At 35.2% G+C, this 25,632-nt stretch overlaps 1 protein-coding gene across 11 annotated transcripts in view; it reads left to right on the forward strand.

Annotated features, from left to right (window-relative positions):
- Positions 1 to 25,632, forward strand: part of LOC128984186 (annexin B9-like) — a 281,946-nt gene that overhangs the window by 245,985 nt on the left and 10,329 nt on the right. For 9 of the 11 annotated variants that reach the window (XR_008489985.1, XR_008489986.1, XR_008489984.1 and 6 more), the window contains 5 exons: positions 671 to 875; positions 2,992 to 3,071; positions 10,202 to 10,274; positions 13,152 to 13,325; positions 14,102 to 14,283. Coding sequence is in view for 7 of the 11 variants with exons in the window: in XM_054403524.1 (XP_054259499.1) it covers positions 671 to 875; positions 2,992 to 3,071; positions 10,202 to 10,274; positions 13,152 to 13,325; positions 14,102 to 14,283 (714 nt within the window). In the remaining 4 variants the exon portion in view is untranslated. The other 2 variants (XM_054403518.1, XM_054403492.1) reach the window with 2 other exon arrangements.

Below are 25,632 nucleotides of genomic sequence, written 5' to 3' on the forward strand. Positions count from 1 at the left end.
ATGATATTTTTTAGCTGAACCACAACAGTGATCATAAATGGTGTTACTAAGGCTTTACTGACAAACTGGTTTTTTCCTAAAAAGGCTATATTATAATAACCTTATCAAACTAAATCAAGTTTAAATTCAACTTATTACACTGTAAACTAGATGTCTTTCGATTTTATGAGATTTTGGTTTTTAAATACCGTAATTCTATCAGAACATTACAATTTACAAGAAAACTTACACCAAATTAAAAATTACAACAAAAACACAGTTTTTTTTATTTTTACCTACTGCAAATACCAAGACTTTTCTTTGTTATATATTTGTTAGAGTCTTATTATTCCAAATTAGCATGATTAATAAAATATTGAATACAATACAGTTACAATTCAACAACAGGTAATGGAGTTAAAAGGCAAACAATAACTCTTACAAAATAAGAATTCTTGGCCTAGCAATCAAAGGGTTAAACAAATTGTTTCTTAGAATTCTTCACAATTTCTAATGCAATAGACGAATAGCCGTAGCCCTTTTGCCTTCTTAGATACCTTTCAGCTTTAATTCCTCTCAGGAAATCAAACATATTTCAACTTTAAATTTAATTCTACTACCATATCTTTATATGATTTAAACTTCATGTCATAACAGTAATAAATTTAACTTTTAATAATGTACTGTGTAGGATCTGATAGATGCATTGAAGAGTGAGCTTGGTGGTAACTTTGAAGATGCAATTGTGGCATTGATGACTCCTCTGCCAGAGTTCTACGCCAAGGAGCTGCATGATGCCGTGGCAGGTGTCGGCACTGACGAGGAAGCTCTGGTCGAAATCCTTGGAACTTTGAGCAACTACGGCATCAAGGTTATATCCCAAACGTACAAGAAACGTAAGTACAAACATAGTTTTGTTACACCTTCTCTTAACCGACCCTTTAGGTGAGAAAACGGTAATTATTGTGATTAATGTGACCATGGGAACCTATATATATTTATATCTCACCAGAAACTAGATTTTTAGCTGAAAATAATAGTGACAAAATTTCTTCACCCTCACAAATATTAACGGAACTAGCCTATGGCCGTTTAAATTGTAGTTTACGCTTGTAAATCTACTGAATAATTTATGTAATGTTTCCTCACTAAAAACTTGATATAGTTATAAATTATAAATTTTCTGTTGATTGTAAAATATTTTAAGTGAATACCAGGCCCACACTAATAGTTAATTGGTTAATTAAAGTGTACACTATTTTATAAACATATTAATAGTTTGGGAAAAAACAACAAAACTGCGTTCTAGATTCTAGACAACTAAACTGAATGTTACTGAAGGTGGCCATGATGGATTTGGATATCCATCCAGTTTCTTTGTAGTTGTTTTTTTTTATGTGTAGTCCATGCTATACATGCTTAGTTTGGCTTAAGCTTTTTACGATATATCCTTAAAATACTCTTAACTCTTTCAAAATTAAGATAACTTATAAGGTTATCATAAAATGAAATTGTTCAAAACTAACATAACCTAACCAAACTTGCTGTAAAACCTAAAGATTGCGTTTGATGACAGAAAAGGCATTTGTTGAAGGCAAGTAGAACTTTATTCTGATTCGTGAGTCCTTGGAGCCTAGACGTTCTAACTCATAAAACAATTAAAAACTGCAAAGACAAATTCTAATCTCACAGTATACTAAATATTTAAACTACAATCACTTTGGTATTTGAAAAAATATTTTGAGGTGGTAAATAACTCTTCAGTGGCTGTTTGAAAATAACAAAATTAACATTGCTCTTATGGTAGGCGAATCCAAGATGGCCATTGGCTTCCATGGCTTCCCTTGTAAATACATTCAAAACATCAAACAACACTTCTAATCTCACAGTATACTAGATATTCACATTATAATCACTTCTGTGTTTAAAAACTATTTTTGGATGATAATTAACTCTTCAGCAGCTGCTTGAAATTATCCAAGATGGCCGCTAGCCTCCAAGGACTCTTTGAAGGTAGGTTAGACTAGGTAAGTTAAAGTATAGGTTATAGTGAACCGAGTTGATAATTTATATTACACACAGGCTGTTTTAGCGAAATTCCCATGTAGGGAATAAGCTATTACTGTATGTCTCATGGTAGGACCTAGACCGGGGACCGATTTAATTTTTCGTTTTCACGTCCCAGAGGCCAAAAACACCATATATGATAGCCTATAGAAGTGATATAGAGGCCTATGTGTCCGTTAGCGCGATAACTCAGGCAAAATGATCCGATTTTGATGAAATTTTGTACAAACATGTAAACCTACGTTTATTCTAACGAGTTCGCGAACCAGCATAATCAGACTATGGGAACGGGGGTTTATGGAGGGTTTTATGGGGTAAAAATTTATTTTTCCCATTTTTTACCCTAAAAACACAAAATTCATAATTTACCTCTAAATTCTTTTGTAGAGCTTAAAAAATAAATAATTTTGTACATTGAAGCAATGTTGTATGCCCAACAGTACGAAGATAATAAGAAAAAAAATTAAATTAAAATGCCCATATTATTCTTATGGAGAATAAATAAACTGTTGTAGTTTACTTGTTTCTGGATATATTTAAACCATGAAATAACAAAAAACATGGATACATATTTATATAAATATAACCATGTTTTACGCCAAAAACGGTTCATTGCTTTTTTTTTTTGCCTAAAATAGCAAGCATTTAGACCTACTTAAAATAATAAACTAGGATCCGGCATTTAAAAAATATCAATGCAGAATGAGTGTGATGATCTAAACAACTTTGTTGCTGGTCACGATTAGCTAATTTTTCTGCTTCAATGATAACTCCTTTGCTGTTATTTGGTGTGTCTAGGCCAATGTACAAATACAGCAAGGTCCTACTGATATATAGGTTATCTTTGAAAATCTAACATAATTTAATTTATTCATGAGGAGATGGAACAGTAATGTTTCCCAGTGTTGTAATATTGCTAATAGTAGGTAACTGATCTGATTTCAGTTTATGACTCTGACCTAGAGGATGACCTCAAGAGTGACACATCTGGCCATTTTAAGAAACTTCTTGTTTCACTTTGCACTGTAAGTTTGACCTAAAGACAATATTCTACTAATATTTAGTGTATGTTTGGCAAATAAAAAACCATAAACTGAATTTATGAATAAATCTTCTTATAGCCTATTTGGCTTTGTATAGTTTTGTATCAGAATTTTTAAGGGTTTAGTCCAATAAAATACACCTAACAACCTAACGAACTAAAAAGATCTATCAACAACACTGAACAATAAGTGACACAACAACAAGTTAGTTTTTTGATTATTGGCTTAGTGAATTTGTTACATGTAATACTTTGAATGAAAGTCAAGTAGGTGATTATTAATTTTTTGAAAAGTGATAGAGTTCACCTGAGGAAGTTAGAATTCAGAGAATAATTACAGTGGCGGTTCCAAGTAAGGGCTAATGCCCCCCCCCCCTTGCACCCTGAATAAATAAATTTAACTATACATTTCGTCCTTAAAACACGCAATGTTATAAAACAGACATCAATTTAGTTTTTATTAAACTAAATAAGCGATGGCGGGAGTAGTATTAAGCTCCACATAGATAAACTTTGTGGGGCAATAGCACGACGAATTAAACAATAATATTACGTTATGGAAAGTTGTACGTATCATCCAATGTTTACAGCAGTCAGCTGTTGACATGCTAGGGCAAAGGCGAGCGCAGAGCGCGACAGCAAGGACGGGGAAACAGCTGATTTCATGTTCCTAGTTGTCAAATTGTCTGCTAGCTACTAATTCTTAACAAGGCATCAGCCATCAGCGGTAGCACCAGTAGCCTATTACCATTGACTATATAAACACTAGTGTTTAATTTTATGTAGGCAAATGCTATTACTTAATTTGATATTATACACATTGTGATAGATCTATGAAATGGAGAAAAACATAAGGTTAAAAAAACGTGTCTACTTGCTTGCATCACATATAACAGGACGGGTGAAATGGGAGGTTTTTGGACAATTGGGCACAGCTTTAGACGTCAAAAATGGCTTTTAGAAACAGAAAGTCACCAAACGGCTTTTAAGAGGATATGGCTGAAGTCTAGTCTACAGTGTGTTTTGAAATTCATGAATACAATCGTCATAGTTTAATTTTTTAAATGTCTACTTGCTCATGACAAACAACAGGTGAAATGGGAGTGTATGGACAATTGGGTACTGTTTTAGGTGTTAAAAATGGCTTTAGAAAATCACCAAATGGCTTTGAAAATTCCAAATTTTCCCCGGGGGAGGACCCCAGACCCCCTGCTTTTTTGGGGGGTGCTCCCCCAAGCCCCCCGTTAGCCCCCTCCATGACAAGGTCCTACAACCGCCACTGAATAATTAATACAAAATGGTACTAGGTTTTTGTCGTAATATGGGATTTCTTCGGGGAGTAGCTAAAAACATGTGTAAGTCGTTTTGAAATCTATAAAATTTACAGAAATCTTACTTCAAAGTTTTTATAGTTTATTGATAAAAAATTCAGATACAACAAAGTTATCTTAATTATTTATTGATTTTATTGTATAACCAAGAAAACCCACAGGTTTTAAGATCTTGCTTTTCTATGTAATCAAATCTATTTAACCCATTTGCATCGCATGACGTTCGACTACCTACGTCAAGTCCGTGATGTACAGTATCACGACTGATGCACTGGTACGTCAGCCATGAAATACTATAAAACAACATAACAAATAATCTAATATTTTTTTCAGACAAGATATTTTCCAACAAATAAATTTAAAATTTTGAAATTTAATTTGGGCCTTATGGGTTGCCATGTTGGTGACGAAATAACAACAAAATATAAACAAAAAATCAAAACAAATTGAAGAAATTCCAATCACATGTTTTATTTACAGCATGGGGTGAAAATAGAGAAGTTTGCACAATACATACTTTTAGTCGGGTTTTCTTCGATCACGGGGCGAGCTCCCGTATACATATAAAATACATAATTATATATAACTAGCTGTTACCCACGGACTTCACCCTGTTTGACTTCATAAGTATTAATAAAACTATTTATTAGTTAAGTTAAGCTGAAATAAGCAAAACAGAATACAGTAATACAGTACAAACAAATAATCACAACTGATTTTAATAAGGTAATAAACTGAAAGAATAACATACAAATAAGTACAACTGAGGTATTTTTAACATTAGGCATATGGAAAGTTCCCTTTGGAAAGCAATTACAACCTTTAAGGGCAATTTATGAAAGAATGGATAGTTTTGTACAAGGTTTCTCGTCATGACAAACATTTTAAGTATATGGTTTATGGGGTTGTGACCATCGATGTATAATAACTCTACTGGATAGCGCGCTAGGTGGTGGAAAAACGGTCCGTGCCCACCAGTCGAATTGGTGGGATACCGAGGCGGACGGGCCGAATGAACCTCTCTGTTTTACACAAACATACATTCACTCAACCTGCTCTGCTACACTTATTTGTTAACATAAAAATTTCAAATTGATATATTATTTTTCTGGAAAAACCAGTGCTCATTACTATGTAGTTAGTTTTTACATTAACATATTTTTTATAATTTATTTAGGCAAAATAAAACAAATGATTGTTTTTTAACTCCATTAAAAACATGAAATATGTAGTAAGCGAGGAACTTTTTTATTTTTTGGTCAGGAAAAAAATTCCTGCGGCAAAGTTTTAGATCAAAGTATGAATTTTATTTTTTATTTGAAGCTTTTTAGCGAATTTCCCATATAGGGAATAAGCTATTACCGTAGTACTCATGGTAAGACCTGGACCCGAGACCGATTTAATTTTTCATTTTGAGGTCCCTAGAGGCCAAAAACACCATCCGTTCAAATTCATATATATATATATATATATATTTATATATATATGTGTCCGTTAGCGCGATAACTCGAGCAAAAATGATCCGATTTTGATGAAATTTGATACAAACGTGTAAACCTACGTTTATTCGAACGAGTTCGCGATCCAGCATAATCGGACCATGGGAACGGGGGTTTATGGGGGGTTTTATGGGGTAAAAATGGGTTTTTCCCATTTTTGAACCTAAAAACAAAAAATTTTGCGATTTCTTTCTAAACCGTTTTGTAGAGCTTAAAAAAAGAAATAATTTAGTATATTGAAGCGCTGTTGTATGCCTAACGGTCACGGAGAAAATTCAAAAATAGTGTAATTAAAAATTCCCATGTTATTCTTATGGAGAAAATGAAAATTGTTGTAGTTTACTTGTTTATGGGTATATATTGATAAAATTTGGCAAATTTATTTATTTCATCCTATACTATTGACGTATGGTCAAAAAACACTTTTTATCTTCCCCGTAGCAGCAAACCTAAGCACTCGTTAAATCTAATGTTATTTAAATAGGGAATAATATGTCTTATTTATGGAAATATTTTAGTAAAAATGTAATCAGACGAGTTGAAATTCGCTTAGTCTGCAGGTTTGCTGCGGCGGGGGTATTTTGATACGGAGCCTGCTTGTATCATTTTTAAGCGATTAAAAATAGGCATAAAATCGCTTGGCGCGGCATTGGCGCTAGGACCTCGGCCGGCTCAACATCAGTTTACGGGATATAGAAACTGAGTTTCTAGCATTTCATTATCATTATATTACATCAAATATGTCATTACATTACGAAAAATGGTAACTTAATTTACAGGCGTATGTTTATGCATTTTAATGCTTACCGGTAGTCTATAGTTAACGAAATTCTTTGAATCAAAGAATAAATGTTGGATTTCACAGTAGTATTTAATACCTAAGAAAATATTTTGTTATTATTTTACTTCAGTGAGAATAATGAATACATTTGAGATATTGGCATTAAATATTATACATTCATTTTATTTAGCAACATAATATTATTTCCAAACACGTTAATCACAGTATGACAAAGAAACATATTATAATATAAACAAAATATATATTCTTAAATATATATTTTGCATTACATTATTGCACAGTCTAAGCAAATGATGACATGCATGTGTGATCAAATAATTATTGTGATATACTTTGCTCTGGTTAATGTTCAAATATAAATAAATCTATCTCTTTTATATCACCACTACATTTCTTATGATATTTACTTTTGACACATAGTCTATAAAGTGTGAGCAAGTACGTAGATAATTATATCTGCTTATAAAAATCAATTATCCTCGGAATATTTCCACAACATAGCAATACACGGCGAGAGCGGGCGCGACGCTCGCCACTAGGGTGACTCATGCCTTTATCCCCACTCCTCGCGGACAGAGCGAGGTAGCGACGGACCGTTTTCCGAGACCTACTTCAACCTGAGCGCGCAATCCAGGGAGTTATTATACATCGATGGTTGTGACTTATAGTTTCTCAAAAGTTCATGGGTACTTTGGGCTTTATATATGGATTATACATTTTATTATTATTTTCAGCTATAAAATACTATAAAACATTATAAAAAAATAGTCTAATATATTTAATTTCTTTTTAACTTTTTCACTGCGCTACGAGATCCCGAGGTCTCGTATCGTACCTAGCCCGTAGTGCGGGACCCATAGTTTGGCTTCTTTCCTAAAGTTACGACATCGATATTTCGGCGTACAGTTATCGTAAAGAAATGAAACTTGTACATTTATAATGCATTTTTCTTTATGTATCAACTAGTAAATATGAAATGAACAAGATAAATAGATCTCGTAACGCACTGAAGTAATAAACTTTTACTTTATTACGATACGAGACCTCTGGGTCTCGTATCAAAAGTAGTTGTTTCACTTGTTTCAAGCACCACATGAGGCACGAATGGAGTGATTAGTAGTAACTATGGCAACCTTTGGATGAAAGAAGGAAACCCAAGAAATAATTCAAGAACAAAGAGAAAGAATAATGGCGTTTTTATGTTGTTATCTTTATGAGTTATCTAATGTTTTATAGGTTTACATAATAATTGTTTTAACTACGGGAACATAAATTATTTTTAATTATCGACGTGTTTCTCTTCTGAAACAGCACTAACGGATGCGTAATAAAGGTCATTGGTAAATGAACTAAAATATCACGATTGTGCAATGTTGTATTTTGATGTAAGAAAGCAAATCATGATATTAAATCGTATATTTATCCTGGTCCCTACTAAATCATTCAAAAATCAATGCTAAATAATTGTCAAACCGGACAAGGAATTTCCGATAAAAAACTTTGTATCATGGTTTTGCGATTGGAATTCCCTTTCCCAGCCCTTTAGGGAAGCGATGCAAGTCTAAATATAGCTTCAAGGTTACCCACCCCTTCCCCCCGCCCATTTGACTCACTGTGGCCCGCACTCGAGGTAATTGCCTAACCCCAAAATTATCACGAAAGAAATACAAAATTTAATGAAATAAATACAGTTAATTTGTACACATATTTAATTTGTATTTTATTTAGCCTGAAATCAGCCGTAACAAAACGCATTAATATAAAAAAGTGATAATAGAAAGATAAAATATATATTTTACTACGGTTACAATTTAGGAATTCGTAAATAAACAGATAACACATATTTTTCTTAATTTGTTATTGTAGGAAAAGAATAAATACAATAAATAATGAACTATTACAGCTGTGCGGTACGAGATCTCGGGGTCTCGTACAATGAAGTCACATTCACTTCCTGGGCTAGCTGAAGAGAGTCAACATTGTACTGGTTCACATAAACAAACATTCAGCGCTCTCTCTCCTTTCTTTGCGAGGTTATGATGCGCAATAGATTACTGCGCAACGTAATTTCGGGGTCTCGTATCGCACCTGGGTAATCATAGCGGACGAGACCTATAGATCTCGTAACGCACCATTGGAATAACTTAATGCAGGAAAATATACAACGCAGTGAACGTGTTAATGTTTCGGTGATACTGGTATTTTTGGTATAGTTATTTGGGCAACTAGTAGTGCTAAGTGAGCAATTGCCTCACTCGAGAGAAATCCTTACTCACGAGCCGTAGGATAGTGAGGAATGGTTTCTCGAGTGAGACAATTGCACTTTACACTCGAGTTACACATTATATTTTCCTACAGTTACCATAAAACAAATAAATTGGTAAAGAAACCTAACCTATTTTTACACAGAAGTGAACTTTTAATATGACATATAATGTGAAGTGACAAATACAACAGTACAAAGCTGACCAGCTGATTTACAGCCAGTGCTGCCAACGTATTTCGCATGCATACGACCTTATCTGCATGCTACGCGCTCACTATTTAGTGTTTTCACGTTGTAAATCTGGAGTGAGACAATGTTAACATTGTCTCACTGATGAGCGAATTGGCCACTTTGCTTTCTCAAATCAGTGAGAGAACATGTAATTTTTTTTTTTAAGAGGTTGGCTGCCTCTTTTTAACCTTGCATTTGCCCGTCCACATAGACTACAGATCTGTGCGTGGAACGTATCCAGCAAAGCAAGGGGTGAGCCGGCACAGTACAAAGGTGAACTGTACTGATAAAAGTTTGTGGCAGTGACCAGGATCCGAACCCACGACATCGATGCCTTGGGCCCGAAGTCCGCGACACTACCAACTGAGCCACCGACTCACCAAACTGTAGGAATTGTAAATAACATTGTTAGATAACTGTAGGAAAAATAAATAAGACGATGCAAATGCAGGGTGTCCACATTCTGGAAAGTCAGGGATAGTCATGGAAAGTCATGGAAAAAAATTTTGGTCATTGAAAGTCAGGGAAATAAGCAAGAAGTCATGGAAAGTCATGGAAATTTCCAATTATGGATGGATTTGAGGGGACCATTCAATGCTCTAGTCAGCCGTAACCCGGACTGTTGTAGCATTTTTCAGGATTTTTCACAAATGTTCGACAATTCAATTTATTACAGTTGTATTATTTTATGAGTTTTCGGTTTGTTTTAGTTCATTGTTGTACCTATTGTATTCCATTGTTATCTGTTATTACATATTTCAGTATTTTCTGCAAAATAACATGTCCAGGCTGTATTATTTGTGTGTGTATGTTATATTATAATTTGCGTGTAAAGTCCGTGAGTCATGGAAATCAATGGTAAATGGTCATGGATAGTCATGGAAAGTCATGGAAATTAATGACAAATTTTTTGTGGACACCCTGAAATGGGTTACACCTGTCTAAAAGTTAAATCATTGTATTATATATGTTGTATGTTTACAGGCCAACAGAGATGAAGACACAGAAGTAGACCCAGAGGCCGCTGTGGCTGATGCCCAGGCTCTTGTTGATGCTGGTACGGATCTTCAATCATACTACACTTTTCTTTAAAGAAATCCAAGTTCTATACCTACTTAATAAATTTGATGGACAGTTAAAAAAAATTAATCAACAGGTTTTTAAAGTTCACTTTGATGTTACGAAATGATTTTTTCTAATACAAGGAGGCCTGTGAGAAATGGCGTGTTTTTCTTCCTTTGGGTAATGAACATAGAGCATATAATATTCATCTGCTCTATGGTAATAAATGAACAAGACACTTGGTGGCTATTGGTAGTGATTCTTCCAAAATTTAAATTTCTCGCTCCCAATCAAAATTTACGTAATCTACTAACAATTCACTAGCTTAAGTCTGGTCTTCCAAATTCTACCACAGTTCCCAATTTTCCCAGTATGGTGATTAGCTTGACATTCTGCTAGGCTACCCATAAATTTATTTGATTTACAATTAATTAATATATTACAAATTAAAAATAGTTCTGGAAAACAATATAATTTGCTGTAAATATATTGTCAAACTGCTTTCACAGATACACCACTTTTTCAGCAAAGTTTTTGGGAATATATGTAGATAGTCAGCTAACATGGGATTCTCATATAGACTATTTAAATACCAGACTTTCTCGTGTAATATTTTTACTAGGTCGTCTGAAAAAATGCATTCCATTAAATTATGTCCGAACAGCATATTTTTCATATTTTCAATCCATTTTCAGGTATGGGCTAATTTTTTGGGGCAATTGTGCTAGGGTAGAGGAAATTCTTGTTTGGCAAAAGAAAGCAGTTAGAGTTATCTCTAATAAAGGCTCAAGAGACCACAGCAAACCACTTTTTAGAAATCTTCAAATCCCTACTATTATTAACGTTTATATTTATGACTTAATAGTTTATATCTTGGAAAATCAACATCTTTTAAAATTTAGAAACCATTCTCATGATCATAATACCAGAAATAAGAACCATACCACAATAGAATTCCATCGTTTAAGTAAAACTCTAAATAGTCACATAGTTTTATCACTTAAAGTGTACAACTTTCTTGAATCCATAATTAAATTACACAATATAAAGGATTTCAAAAGTAAATTTTATTGTTGGCTGACCAATAACCCATTTTATAGTTTGGAAGATTTTTTTAAGAATAAGATTCTTCAGTTGTAATTATTCATTTAGAATATGTATTATAATATGTCTCCCTTTGTTAAGTTAGCTATAAGTATTTTATTAATTAATTACCTGACTATGCTATAATTTTAGCTGTATCTTGACGTTGTCGATGATTTGTACAAATTCAAAAGACAATAAAGCATATTTCATTTCATTTCATTTCATTTCATTTCATTTCATTTCATTTCATTATTTCATTTCATTTCACCCATAATTAATTGATAAAAATAGACGGATCTTTGTATGTATGTAGCGAAGATAACATTGCATTTTTCCATGTTCACACATATTTTTTACTATGTAGTTTTGATCATCTCGTACAATTGTAGAAAAATCTGTGACCATATTCTGCGATCTCGGCGTCATAGCTGGTCGTCTCTCGCTATCGCGTCAACGCCAGTAATCGGCTTTTTCAGCCACTTTTCGGATGACCGGGCTCGACTGTTGACGACATTACTGATACCAATATCTGATTTTGATCAGGATCAGTTACTAATACTGACCTTAAAAAGTGTGTTGGCACAAAGCTTAAGTTAATTTGTTATCAACTTTACATTACAATTAAATACACAAAGTCTGCAATGAAACCCTTCAATAAATATTAAATGTTACTGAATTATGAGTGGCGGGAGGCAGTGTTGGCTTTACAAGTAGGACGTAGTCTAGGACCGCTGCGGTATTGTACAAAAACACCGCGATCACTTGTTACGATGATGATGACCCCTTGATCACGGGATATGTTCAGGATTTCTCTGTGACCGCGGGTGAAGATGATGTGTCTCCTCGATTGCTAGAGATATTCACGATTTAGCCGCGATCGCGGGAAAGTTCCACCTAAAGGGCAGTCAACATGGGCTAATTTGGCATTGGTCTGCAAGTACTCTAAATACAGCACTTGTGGGAAGGGGGGGGGAGCAAGTAGCCTACAACCCTAAAGTCCAGGCAATGGCCCCGAGAGTCTGGCTGGACCAGCCCCAGCCTGTGGGCAAATTGAACATTTTTATAGGGTTGAATATTCGTCTCCTAGGCATAGCAAATAATGCAATACTCTTGTACCTTTTAAAGACTACTTCATGGCTAAAAAATTTACATTCAAGAAAAACATCATCTTTTGAAAATAAAAATAATATGTATCTTTGTTTAGGACAATTATAACATTACTACCATTGTATTTTGCAATATTTAAACATATCAATTGTTGATCTATAGGCCTACCATAAAGAGTAGTTTACCTACAGTAGGTTTACCTCATTAAGTCTAAAAATATACCATATAAAATTAATTTAAATCAACTCTTTTGTTTCCTTCTCCTATATAAAATCTGATTGTGGTAAACAAATCAACTGCAGTTAAATTATAATACACATTTTAAAAACCCCTATAAAAAGTTGGTCAGCAACACTGGACCTTTGAAAGTGACCTCTAGGAATAAGCCAAAGGCTAGGAGGCCCTAACAGAAATTATAATTTCTTTCTCTGCTAGATCATAATATTTAAAATTACACCTCAATCATAAATTTTTTTTAAGTAAGGTGGGTTAAAAAGGGATGTCACAGTCAAATCCTTATTGTATGAAGTATAAAGAAGATTCCAGCTTTCTTTAATTTGTATGATAATATTGGTTACCATTTTAATTACCTTTCAAAGATTGTTCATTACAAAAGGTAGAAATGTTAAAAAATTATCTGTTAAACAAATCTTAAAGTGGTCTCTGACAAAATGTTTAGGTGAGGGCCAGTGGGGTACTGATGAGTCAGTGTTCAACTCTGTGCTGGTGCAGCGCTCGTATCCGCAGCTGCGCAGGATATTCCAGGAGTACCAGACACTCACAGGAACTCCGATAGAGGAGGCGGTGGAGAAGGAGGCTGAGGGCAGTCTGGAGGCTGGCTATCTGACCATTGGTAATTGTGAAAACATACACAGTAGACTTAGCTCAGGTAACCTTATAGGTACATCTGCAGTGCCATCTCATGTAACACAACTCATGTGTGGATAATAATATGCTATCTTGGCTTACAATAATAATAGAATAGATTGTTGAAGATATTCGTTTAGCGTAATTTAACCCTCTGAGTGGCCAATGGTCGGTTGATGGGTGAGCCTTAAAGTGGCCAACGACCGATTCCCTCGGTTCGGGTCCAAAAATTTTGTAACGCTGATTAAACATTTATGATGGAGCCTAAACTTTATACTAATACTAATACCTATACCCACCAATCGAAAGATAAGATTCTAAAGTTTCATTTTGTAACACCAACAACCCCAGTAGTATAAGTACAAAAATATTATGGCAGTTAGAGTAAATAATATTTATAGCTGTTAGTCAATCCAGCTGACGACGATCCCAAAACGTCAAAACTGAGTTTTTTCAAGTTATTGAAAAGTTGGGTAAATTTCATTTTAGCGAGTTGAGATTGGTATCAATGTAAGCAGAAAGAAATATTAAATAAAAATATAATAATAATACAATTGACATATTAATGTAATCCTGTAGATTTTTTTGAAAACCACCGTATTTCGGAAAATTGGGTTAAGGCCGACCAACCGAGCAGAGATAGGTTGTTGCCACAGATTTTAGATTGATATGCTTCACCCATCTATTCCACTTCAGCTAGGCCATTTAAAAAGAGAGGCTCAAACAAATAAGTAGAGACCTAACTGTGTAAATGTTTTTTAGTCAAAAGTGTGCAGAACAAAACCAAGTTCTTTGCTGAGCAGCTTGAAGATGCCATGGCTGGTTTTGGTACCAAGGACAGGAAACTGGTCCGAATTATTGTTGGAAGATCTGAGATCGATCTAGGAGACATCAAGGAGGAATACTTCAAACTGTATGAGAAGCCTCTAGAGGAGAGAATTGCTGTAAGTTATAAATACATCTTCTACATACACACTCTTTGCTGTGCCTAGCTTCCAGCACAAAGATGCTTTCAGTGGTAGACGGCTGTTACGCTAACTAAATATTTGTCTTGATGCTTTTAAACATTTATTTTACTTTTAGTATTCCTGTTCAAAAGATTTTTTTTGATAATGACTCCATTATGTTAAACCTGCACATGTTTCATCATTATTTTCCAACTGATGTTACTAGTCAGAAAATACCATATTTATATGAGTATCATGATAGAAAGTTGTGAATTGATTAACCCAGTAAGTAGAGTAATACGTTTTCCCCTGAATTTTGACATGCATTGTCAATGATGCTTGATACATTATTATGCTTTAAACCAGTGTGTGGTAGAACCAGCTGCACCCCGTTATAGTTGTTATAAGTATTTTTGGCCAAAGTAGTATTCCTTGTTGATCGCCTTCATTTGTTTTTTTGTTTTCCCAATCAACCGAGAAGATTGGTTACATTCATTTAAGTTTTTTTGAGATTGAACTAGTGAAGACACATTTTCAAGAAAGAAGACATTCAGAACATGGTAAGTGTTTTGGTAGTTATGGGAATGGGAAGAAAGTTTGGTTATTTATTAGTAAATTCATTTCCAGCTTTAAAGTTTTTAACAATAAAAAAAATATTAAGTCACTGTATTCCTAAGCACCATTGAGTGTAAGATATCTGAATCCCAGTTCGTAGTAAAGTTGCTTTAACAGCATAAAACGTTTTAGCATAAAACGTTTAACAGCAGTCAGCACATTTTAGCATAATACAATCTTCCAAATAACAATGAGTTTATAATTTTAACTGTGTTAAATGTGCTGACTGCTGAAGTAAACATCTCTCATAATAAGTAGTGTACGTCTGTGAATCTTAAACTTTGACTGCAGGAGCTAGCCCAAGTAGCAAAAATCGTTGGCAAATGGTTGGCCCTACGTTTCTGTCGATGGTTGGCCACTAAGTCTTACGGTTGACCAACCAACAAATTTTTAACAAAGGGCCAACCATCCCATTGGGCCTAAACATAAAAAACACAAAATAATAAAGATTTAGTATGAAAAGCATAATTATTAGTTGAGTAAATTGATTAAATAGTTCATAAAAACTAATTTTGAAAAAAAACCAAATTTTATTTGCCCAGACGGTACCTTTGTCTTATTAGCCTCATACCTTACCTCTGAGCTATCTGTAATTGATGATTATGAGAGTTGAAGTGATGAAGAGATGAAGTGGTCAAAGAGTAGCCGACAGTTGCAAAGGTCACAATAGCCTACTTAAAATATTTTTTATACCCACAGTATATAATATGATTTTGTTAATCTAAGTAGTTGAATTGTTTTTCTGGTAGTTGGAGAGGATACTGGTATTTGAATATAGATTATTTAATTACCATTTAGTACTTTTATAATTGATTGTTATATGATTGATTAATCTTTTCCCTTAAACTATTAAAAATTTGCTCAAATAAGTTAAAGAATATTATAAAAAATTAAAATATTGCATCATTATGATTATTATTATATGTTAAGCAGGTGTTCCCCACTGTAACTAGTATCACAACATCATCTGACTACATTTATTATAGAACCAATTTTCTCAAATATTGTCTTATATTCTGCTGCCATAACATTTATGTTCTTTTAAATAAATCAATTTGTTAAAATGTGTTTTAGAATGTTTTATACTTAAACCCAAGGAAGGCCAAACGATTCTTTCCTTTGTAGGGCCAACGAATACAAGTTTCTGTTGTTGGGCCAACATTGGCAAATCGTTAAAATTTCCGCCAACCATTTCCCAACCCTACCGACCATTTCCCAGCGTTGGGCCAATGATGTGTGCTACTTGGGAGAGGTCATACATCAAACAAATATTTAAACTACAGTCAACTTTGAGCAACAAGCAACATACATAAAACAAGGCAATCCCACCAGTTACTTAATATATGACCATGATGCATTATTGGTTTCTTTTAGGCTGAATTTTACACAACAACTGTACTTAATAAATTATATACTTAATGGAAAAATTATACAAAAAAGTACCATACAATAAACAAAAGAATATCACACAAAATAAAATATAACCTCTGTGCATTATGACTGATTTTCATGACCATTTCCAGCCATCTCACAACCAGTTCCCATATAGTAACTTATTGACCTATAAGACCTATAACTAGTATATACTATACATTAGTAGTCATGGTGGAAGGAAAAACACATTGGTGTGCTATTCCCGTCATATGCTGACGTCACCCAGATTGCAAACACTATTTCACCATTTAGAAAGATTATAAAAACAATATCAAAAAAATAAAAACAAATGTATACTTATATGGCAATAAAATCAGGTGAATCTTTGTTTGCAATCTGGGTGACGTCAGCATATGACAGGAATAGCACACCTATGTTTTTTCTTTCCACCATGATTAGTAGGAGTCTAAGGTAGGCCTACGTAATATTAAAAAGTTTAAATTCCATGTTGCGTCAATTGATCCTGTTATTTAAATAACGACAGCTGTTCAGGTTAAACGTTAAACACTAATGTCATTGATGTATGAGACTAATGTTATGATTTTCTACACCGACCTACATAGTAATTTAGAAATCATGCATCTGTGGAGTGAAGGCAGACAAATGGATGCCATAGAAAAATTCAAGATATAAAGCATCAAAACTACACCCTGACTATAAATGAACAGCTGTCCTTCAGATCCAATATAATTTACAATACTACTATAGGTCGGCCGCTTAGAAAACGACCTCCTCCAGCATTGGTTTAGCATTAGCGCGCAGGTCGTTTTCTAAGCGGCCGAACTATATCCACATTCTCAACCAGAAAAAACAAATCAGAGTCAAGATAAGGAGGGTGGAGGGGCAACCTCCGACACAGGTCAGTCATGACTAATCATCAACCGGTAATGCACCTCGTGTTCAGGGTCGATTTACCGAATAGGCACCGTAGTCACGTGCGTAGGGAGCAAGGCAAATGGCTTTTTTGGGGGGCGCCAAATATTGGGAAAAAAATGGTATTTGTATGCGAACACGGTAACCCTCTTATAATCCCTTGCGGCCGTGTAGACATCGTAATCGTCTCCCGCGATTGGGGCAAAATTCTGACTATTTTCCGCGGTTGTGAGGACATAATTATCATCTTCCATGAATACGGCAATATATGAACATATCCCGCGGTCGTGAGGAGATTATTGTGTACTGCAAATGAGGCAAAATTCAGATTTTTTACTGCGATCGTGTTGACATTATGATCATCATGCGCGAGCACGGTCAAATTCTCATCACCACTTGCGCCGTGAAGACATCATTATATTGTCCCCTGCGGTCGTCTGGACATTGTAATCGGCTCCCGCCACAAAATGGTTATAATCTCCGTCAGCCATGTGGAGATCATCGTCTTCCACGAATGAGAATAAATTCTGATCATCCCCGCCGTGTAGAAATCATTATTGTATCTACCGCAGTCCTATGGAAAAATTCTTGCTGTTTCCCGCGGTTGTGTGCACATTACCATGGTCTTTCCTGATCGCGGCAATATTCTGATCATCCCTTGCGGCTCTGTAGATATCATCATCGTCTTCTGCGATCGTGGAAAATTCTTACCATCCCTCGAGGCCGTGTGTAGACGTATTATCGTCTCCTACGGTCACGGAAATGTCATTGTTGTCATGCACGATCGCGGTAAGTTGAAAATTCCAGGCAGAAATACAAAATTCCCGGTTCAAAAAAACTTACGCATAATTCCCGGCTTTGCCGGTTGGTTTGACACCCCGTAGTATATATTCCAAAGGGGCGCTACTATTAGTTTTGCCTAGGGCGCCGACAGGGTCAAAAACGGCCTGCTTGTGTTTGGACTACTTGGCCAAGTTTATTTATAGAGATTACACTAAGGCCGGTGACACACTATGCGGTTTAGCAGGATGCAGTTTAGCGGGATGCGTTTTTACCGCATTGACATTTCCATGTCACACTTGTCACGTTCTACTGCAACATATTTCGAGTGAAGAGCGCGAGCATCACATGCAGTGCACTGTTGATAGCGACAACATTATCCTCGCACGTTTTTAAATTCTTATAGAATGTCTATCGCATCTCTTGATGAGCTGCTGGGTGTTTTGAGGCCACATTTAACAAAGATCAGTATACAATTCAGGATTTCAATCAGTGCTGAAGAAAGATTAACAATAACTCTAGCATCTTACACCTTTAATTCAATCTCCAACCAGTCGCTGAACATCTATTCTCCAACTAAATTCCAACATTTCTCATGCTCAGTCCTATCAGAATACTCTTGAAGGTGTTTATTCCACAGTGCAGATAGATCGTGGACACATTCGATAAACTTGTCCGTGCCGAACATGCTAAACGCGCGCGGCAAAACAGGACAGTGTGACAGCTCTCATTTAACTGCATGTATTTATCTTTTCATCCCGTCGTCCCACCACGCCGCAGCACCTTGCAGTGGATCCCGTCGACGCGCCGCAACCGCATCAATGTGACAGCTCCCATGAGTTTGAATCATCCCGCCAAATGAGATAGTGTGTCACCGGCCTAATGCTGACAACCTCATACATCAATGAGAATAGTGTTTTAACGTTTAACCTGAAGATGTGCTCTTAGCAGCCTAAAACAGCTGTCGTTATTTATGCAACAGGTATTCTAAACATTTTTAATATTGCTATTGCTATATCTTGATCCAGAGGCTAACCCATCATGAGGCCTACGTAAATATTGAATTTTTAAGCTGTTTATTTAAGCCTATTAGTTTAAATTCTCTTATACCAAGATTATATGTCAGTATAAATAATTGCGCTCATACACACCACAGTATATATGCACACTATGGAGATCAACCATGTTGTTTGTATTTCTATAAGCTCTATAAAAACATGAAAATTATTAAAAATCTATTACCAAAGTGTAGATCATGTCTTTCACTCATTATTGCTATGTTTTTAAATTTCTATCCCAGTTTAGTAATATCAAAGATCCCCTCATTTAATTTAATAAGAAATAAAAAGCGCATGAATGTTTTCAATACATGTAAGTATTATACCTATGAATTCTGAAGGTAGCTATATATATTTGCCATTAGTTTCATTTTGGCATAAGCTTTACTAATAGACAGAAATACATGTAAAATAGTATAAGTATAATACTTATTTTTCATTACTACAATTTTCCTTAATTAGTATTACTATCAAGATTGTTTGTCTTGCCTTAGGATGACTGTAGCGGAGATTTCAAGCGTCTTCTGGTTGCACTGGTCTCATAACAATCAAAGCTTTAAACTGTGCCTTCAAACTAACCACTCGCAAGGCCTCTGCACTAGATACTTCTTGTTAAGTCATACCATATATTTTTCCTAGGATATCACAAGGTGGCAGCATGTGCCACCAGTTAGCTTATGCCATTTCCGTTAGCTTCAGAATCAGATTGTTTCATACCATAAATACAGGAGTTATACTTGAGTGCCAATGTTCTGTTGTCTATGTTCTCAGAGTGATTGTACTTCAGCATCCAAATATCTTTTCCATACTTTGATCATATGAGAAGATCAACGTTCACGTCAATTCAGTTCTACAATTATATAAAAATATAAGTCAGTTTTGCTGTTTTTATGTTAAGACTAAAACTAATATTTTTTGTTACTAATTGCATTTATTGAATGCAGTACACTCGCAATTATCCGAGCCCCGGTTGTCCGAGCTCTTGGGTTATACAAGGTTGTTTTAGGACTGAATATCTATACTGTAAGTTTTTGTTTGGCAAACAATAATTAGGTTATTATTGTATGTTATGTTTAAAGTAAAAATAGCAATTAATTTGTGATTTGTAAAAATTAAAACTTGAAATAATTATTACAACTATAATTTTAACTTACAAATAATCTTTATTTGAAGAACATCACACAGTATTATCTTGTATTATCCTTGGCTGCCAACCGTTGACAAGGGGGTTGAGACATCTACTGAACATGAACATGAGTTGAACATGAGGCCCAGGAGTAGCATTTTTGCTCGGGTTTTACCAACTTACATCGCCTTTTGTCAGCCTTTGTCAATACGATGTTTTAATGTTGACATGATTGTGATTGTGTTAAGTGTAGCTCAAGATCAAACAAAGAGTAATTTTATACTGCAGCCCGACATAATTATAAGTACCACAGTAATTTTATACCGACATATCACCATCGGTTCTCGGTTCTGGTTCTTTTGCCAAAAACCGGCGGAACCGACATTTGACGTGAAGTACCAACCCATCACCAGTTTAAAATACTTAAAATCTAAGCGACCTCTGTGTTATCTGATATACTTGGTAACCCAGGTAGTCTCGGTCCCAATAATCCCAGTTTATCGGGAGTGTACTGTAATTATATTATATTTATTTAGATATGTAGTTAGCAACAGTATTAGTATCGTAGCTATTTATGAACAAATTTAAAAAAAAACAAGGATTTTGCAGACTGAGGGTACTCTTATCTCGATCAAAATTTATATCCAAAATGTTTCAAAATATTGTACTGTTATCAACTCTTAACTACACAAAACAGTTTTAATGTAAATAGTTTTTAATCAATACTAGATTGCCATGAATTTTGATGTTAAGTAAAGTTTTTTTGAGATATCTTGTCAACAACATTTAACTTAGTACATTCACTTTGAAAATTTTTGAAAAAGACAGTCAAAGTTGTATGTAAACTATTTTTATATACAAACTGTAATTCTACACCAGTTAAAGACAATGTAGAGACAGTATTGAAGTATGAGAACATTTGGCCAAGAAGCTCATATTGTTATATATACCGGGTGTTCAAAAAGTCTGGCAACAACTTATTTTTTTTTTTATTAATAAAAATTTTTTTCAACAACTAAATTGATTGTTAGTGATATTTCCGTCCCTCTACACTCCAGCTGTGTATTTATCTAAGTTAAAACACTATCATAAGCAACACAGTTGAGTATTCACTTCTGTCTATTAACATCTGCTAAATTAAAGTTAAAAAACTTTTAGAGGCTGCTATTTCGAAACGAATAGTCCTTTTTCAGTCAGGTTTGCGGCAATGTGTTTCTCTAATATAGTCATTTAAAATGAGGTATAATTTGACCTATTCTTAATTTTTAAATATTTAAGTTTTTCTAGACTTCTTCCACAGGACGTCCCCCAAAGCAAAAATTACGGTTTAAATTACCAACAAGTCAGTAACTACATTAAGGACGTAATTCTAGAGTTTAATTGTTCTGCATTTATTAATAAGAAAAATATTAAGGCATTGCCAAACTTTTTGAACACATGGTATATCTCCAAGTTGATAAGTATTAGATATTTATATTGTTTAAAGTACCTATAATTAGTTTGTTATTCTCTGCCAGTGGGCGATGTAACTTTAATAATTAAAGTTTTAAAGATTTGTTGTGAATTATTTTATTGTTCTAATCCTTATAAACTTTAGATAAAAGTAATTTTAATAAGGTATAAAATAGGCGATAGATGAATGAAAAATCAAGCAAAGCTTCAAAGCCCTGATTATAATGATTCAGATAAATTAATTGATTTGTAGGAGAGTCAAAGACAGTGTGTTATGTTGGGATATCTGGCATCCTGGGATATGTTGACAGCTGCAGTGCTCTCTCATTTGACTAGATTTTTAATTTTCAAGTTTGAATTAAAACACCGTAATACATTGATGACCTATGAGAACTGTGATATTCTTCTAAACTTACAAACAATTTTAACAGGTGAAAGGACCAAAGAAACTTTCAGCTCATTGAATTTTTACAAAACTGTTAAAGGTTTTTGGCTTTTTGGTAGTGTCTACATCAGCGGAAGTTTGTACCCGGTATACTTAGTTTTGAATTAAGTGTGCAGCGAAAATGTTGTGTCTCTTTTCATTCAATTATAAGTAATCAGAAGTTTGGGATTTTCAAAGTTGAAAATTTAAAAGAGAGGCACAAATTTGTTGTTAAACCCTGTCGATGTAGCAAAGTGCTACTGCACGCTCCTCGACCCAAATTATGATCAGGGAGCATGGACTCGTAACTAGACATGTAAAAAACAGGCAATCAGTTCCATGTACATTCTATAGTGTGTACACCATTCAATAGTCAATGATTATACATTTCTAATTGATAAATAAATTATATCCTAAAATAAAACATTCATCATAGTTGCTTGCATACCGTAATGTAGTCAATAAGTAACAGCATTGACTTTAAAACATCTTTAGTCAAAGACAGATGCTAGCCTGTTTTAGTGTTTTGTAATGGATATACAAAAATAACAGGGTTGGTAGGGTCAGGGAAAACCTGGAAAAGTCAGGGAATTTGGTTGGTCTGGAAAAGGTAGGGAATTATGAACAAGTTCTGGAATTTCTCCTTAAAGACTACCTTTTTACAGATATGCTAAATTTTACTCTACATATTTTTGTCAGGGTGATGACTAATGGCAAAAAGAACGATATAAGCACTGATGCACATTTTTATATAGATAGTTATCGGTACGGAAAAGGAGTCGGATATGTATATAGTTTGAAACAAGTGTTGTTTGTAAGTGATTAAAAATAAGTTAAATATTAAATTTTGTTTATAATATTTATTGATTTTGATTAGTCGATATTGACTTACGGTGTACCTGGAAAAGTATAATATCAGTCTGAAAAATCTGGAAAAGTCAGGGAATTTTATTTTCCAATTTTAGTACCAACCGTCAAACTATATGATTGCAAAATCCTTTATTGAGCGGAGCGAGCGAAGCTCTTATACGTCGACTTTTATGCATTTCGTAATACGCAAACTCCTCCTAGACGGCTGAATCAATCATTTTCAAATTTTGCATGGTGATAATGACCATATCGGTGAGTGCCAACATCTATATGGCGTTAAAAAAGTCTCTCAGGAATCCGCCCCACTGGGTCTCAAAGTTTCAATGTAATCCTTATGGAAGCAGTATTTGACACATTAACAAAGACATATGATCAGCTGTTGACTTTTGAATGCAGTAGATAAATAAATAGCTGATAGCATTTTTCCACAGATATTAGAACATAAACGGTGGTATGGATCATAAATATAATCAAATGGCGACACTAGCTTGAGGTTCGTGACGTAAGAAGTGGCAAAGGAAGTAGTAATGGTGAGCAGTCTGGAGTGTGGGAACTGTTTATGACGATTAGATTAAGGAATCTGCATTCCTAAAATGCTATGGGAAGGGAGGAAAACGGGTCCGCGACGTAGGAAGTGGTGAAGGAAGTAGACAAGGCGGGCTGCCCGGAGTGTGGGAACTGTTTATGGCGATTAGATTAAGGTATCTGCATTCCTAAAATTCTATGGGAAGGGAGGAAAACGGGTCCGCGACGTAGGAAGTGGTGAAGGAAGTAGTCAATGCGAGCTGTCCGGAGTGTAGGAACTGTTTATGACAATTAGATTAAGGTATGTGCAATCCTAAAATGCTATTGGAAGGGAAGGAAACAAATCCGCAACGTAGGAAGTGGTGAAGGAAGTAGTAAAGACGAGCTGTTCGGGGTATGGGATCTGTTTATGACCATTAGATTAAGGTATTTGCAATCCTAAAATGCTATGGGAAGGGAGGAAAACAGGTCTGCGACGTAGGAAGTGGTGAAGGAAGTAGTAAAGGCGAGCTGTCCGGAGTGTGGGGACTGTTTATGACGATTAGATTAAGGTATCTACATTCCTAAAATTCTATGGGAAGGGAGGAAAACGGGTCCGCGACGTAGGAAGTAGTGAAGTAAGTAGTCAAGGTGAGCTGTCCGGAGTGTGGAAACTCTTTATGACGATTAGATTAAGGTATCTGCATTCCTAAAATTCTATGGGAAGGGAGGAAAACGGGTCCGCGACGTAGGAAGTGGTGAAGGAAGTAGTCAAGGCAAGCTGTCCGGAGTGTCAAACTGTTTATGACAATTAGATTAAGGTATCTGCAATCCTAAAATGCTATTGGAAGGGAAGGAAACAGGTCCGCGACGTAGCAAGTGGTGAAGGAAGTAGTAAAGGCGAGCTGTTCGGGGTATGGGATTTGTTTATGACCATTAGATTAAGGTATTTGCAATCCTAAAATGCTATGGGAAGGGAGGAAAACAGGTCCGCGACGTAGGAAGTGGTGAAGGAAGTAGTCAAGGTGAGCTGTCCGGAGTGTGGGATCTGTTTATGACCAATAGATTAAGGTATTTGCATTCCAATAATGCTAAGGGAAGGGAGGTAAACAGGTCCGTGACGTAGGAAGTGATGAAGGAAGCAGTAATGGCAAGTTTTTCGGAGTGTGGGAACTGTTTATGACGATTAGTTTAAGGTATCTTGGTATCTACAATCTTAAAATTCTATGGGAAGAGAGGGAAACAGGTCTGTGACGTAAGAAGAGGCGAAGGAAGTAGTAAGGTGAGCAGTGTGGAGTTTGGGAACTGGAAACCGTTTGTAGCAGTTAGATTAATGTATCTGCAATGCTGAAATGCTATGAGTAGGGATGGAAGCATGTCCACGACATATAAAATGGTGAAAGAAGTAGTAAAGGCTAGCAGTGCGGAGTGTGGGCAATGTTTGTGGCAATTAGATTAACGTATCTAAAATAATAAAATGCTATGGAAAGTGATGAAAACAGGTCCACGATGCAGGAAGTGGCTTAGGAAGTAGTAAAGTATGAACATATTGTGAGAACCGTCTGTGGCAGTTAGATTAATGTATCTTCAATCCTAAAATGCTATGAGAATGGAAGGAAACAGGCCCCACGACGTAGGAAGTGGTGAAGGAAGTAAAAAAAAAAAAAAAATAAGAAAGAAGTAGTAAAGGCTGGCAGTGCAGAGTGAGGGAACCGTTTGGGCAGTTAGATAAATGTATCTAATACTTAAATGCTAGGAGAAGGGAAGGAAACAGGTCTATGACGTAGGAAATGGTGAAGGAAGTAGTAAGGCTTGCAGTGCAGAGTGTGGGAACTGTCTTTGGCAATTACATTAATGTATCTGCAATCCTAAAATGCTATGGGAAGAGAGGGAAACAGCTCCACGACGTAGGGGGTGGTGAAGGAAGTAGTAAAGGTGGGCAGTGTTGAGTGTGGGAATGGATTAATGTATCTGCAATGCTAAAATGCTATGGGAAGAGACTGTAGACTGTAAGTTAAAATGATTATGAAGCACAAATCGTTACATATTTCGATACGTATTCAATCGTTTACAATATAAATTTACAACTGAGTTGACAACAGCTGAGTTTTACTCCATAGAGGCTAAAAACGAATTTTATTTCCTAAAGAGTAAAAATGCTACTTTAGACCCGCAACGCATGCACCAATGACGACTGTTTTTACTGCATT

This window comes from Macrosteles quadrilineatus, unplaced genomic scaffold (assembly GCF_028750875.1).
Source record: "Macrosteles quadrilineatus isolate MER2022 unplaced genomic scaffold, UCM_ALF_1.0 Scaffold_1__1_contigs__length_201487025, whole genome shotgun sequence".
NCBI lineage: Eukaryota > Metazoa > Arthropoda > Insecta > Hemiptera > Cicadellidae > Macrosteles > Macrosteles quadrilineatus.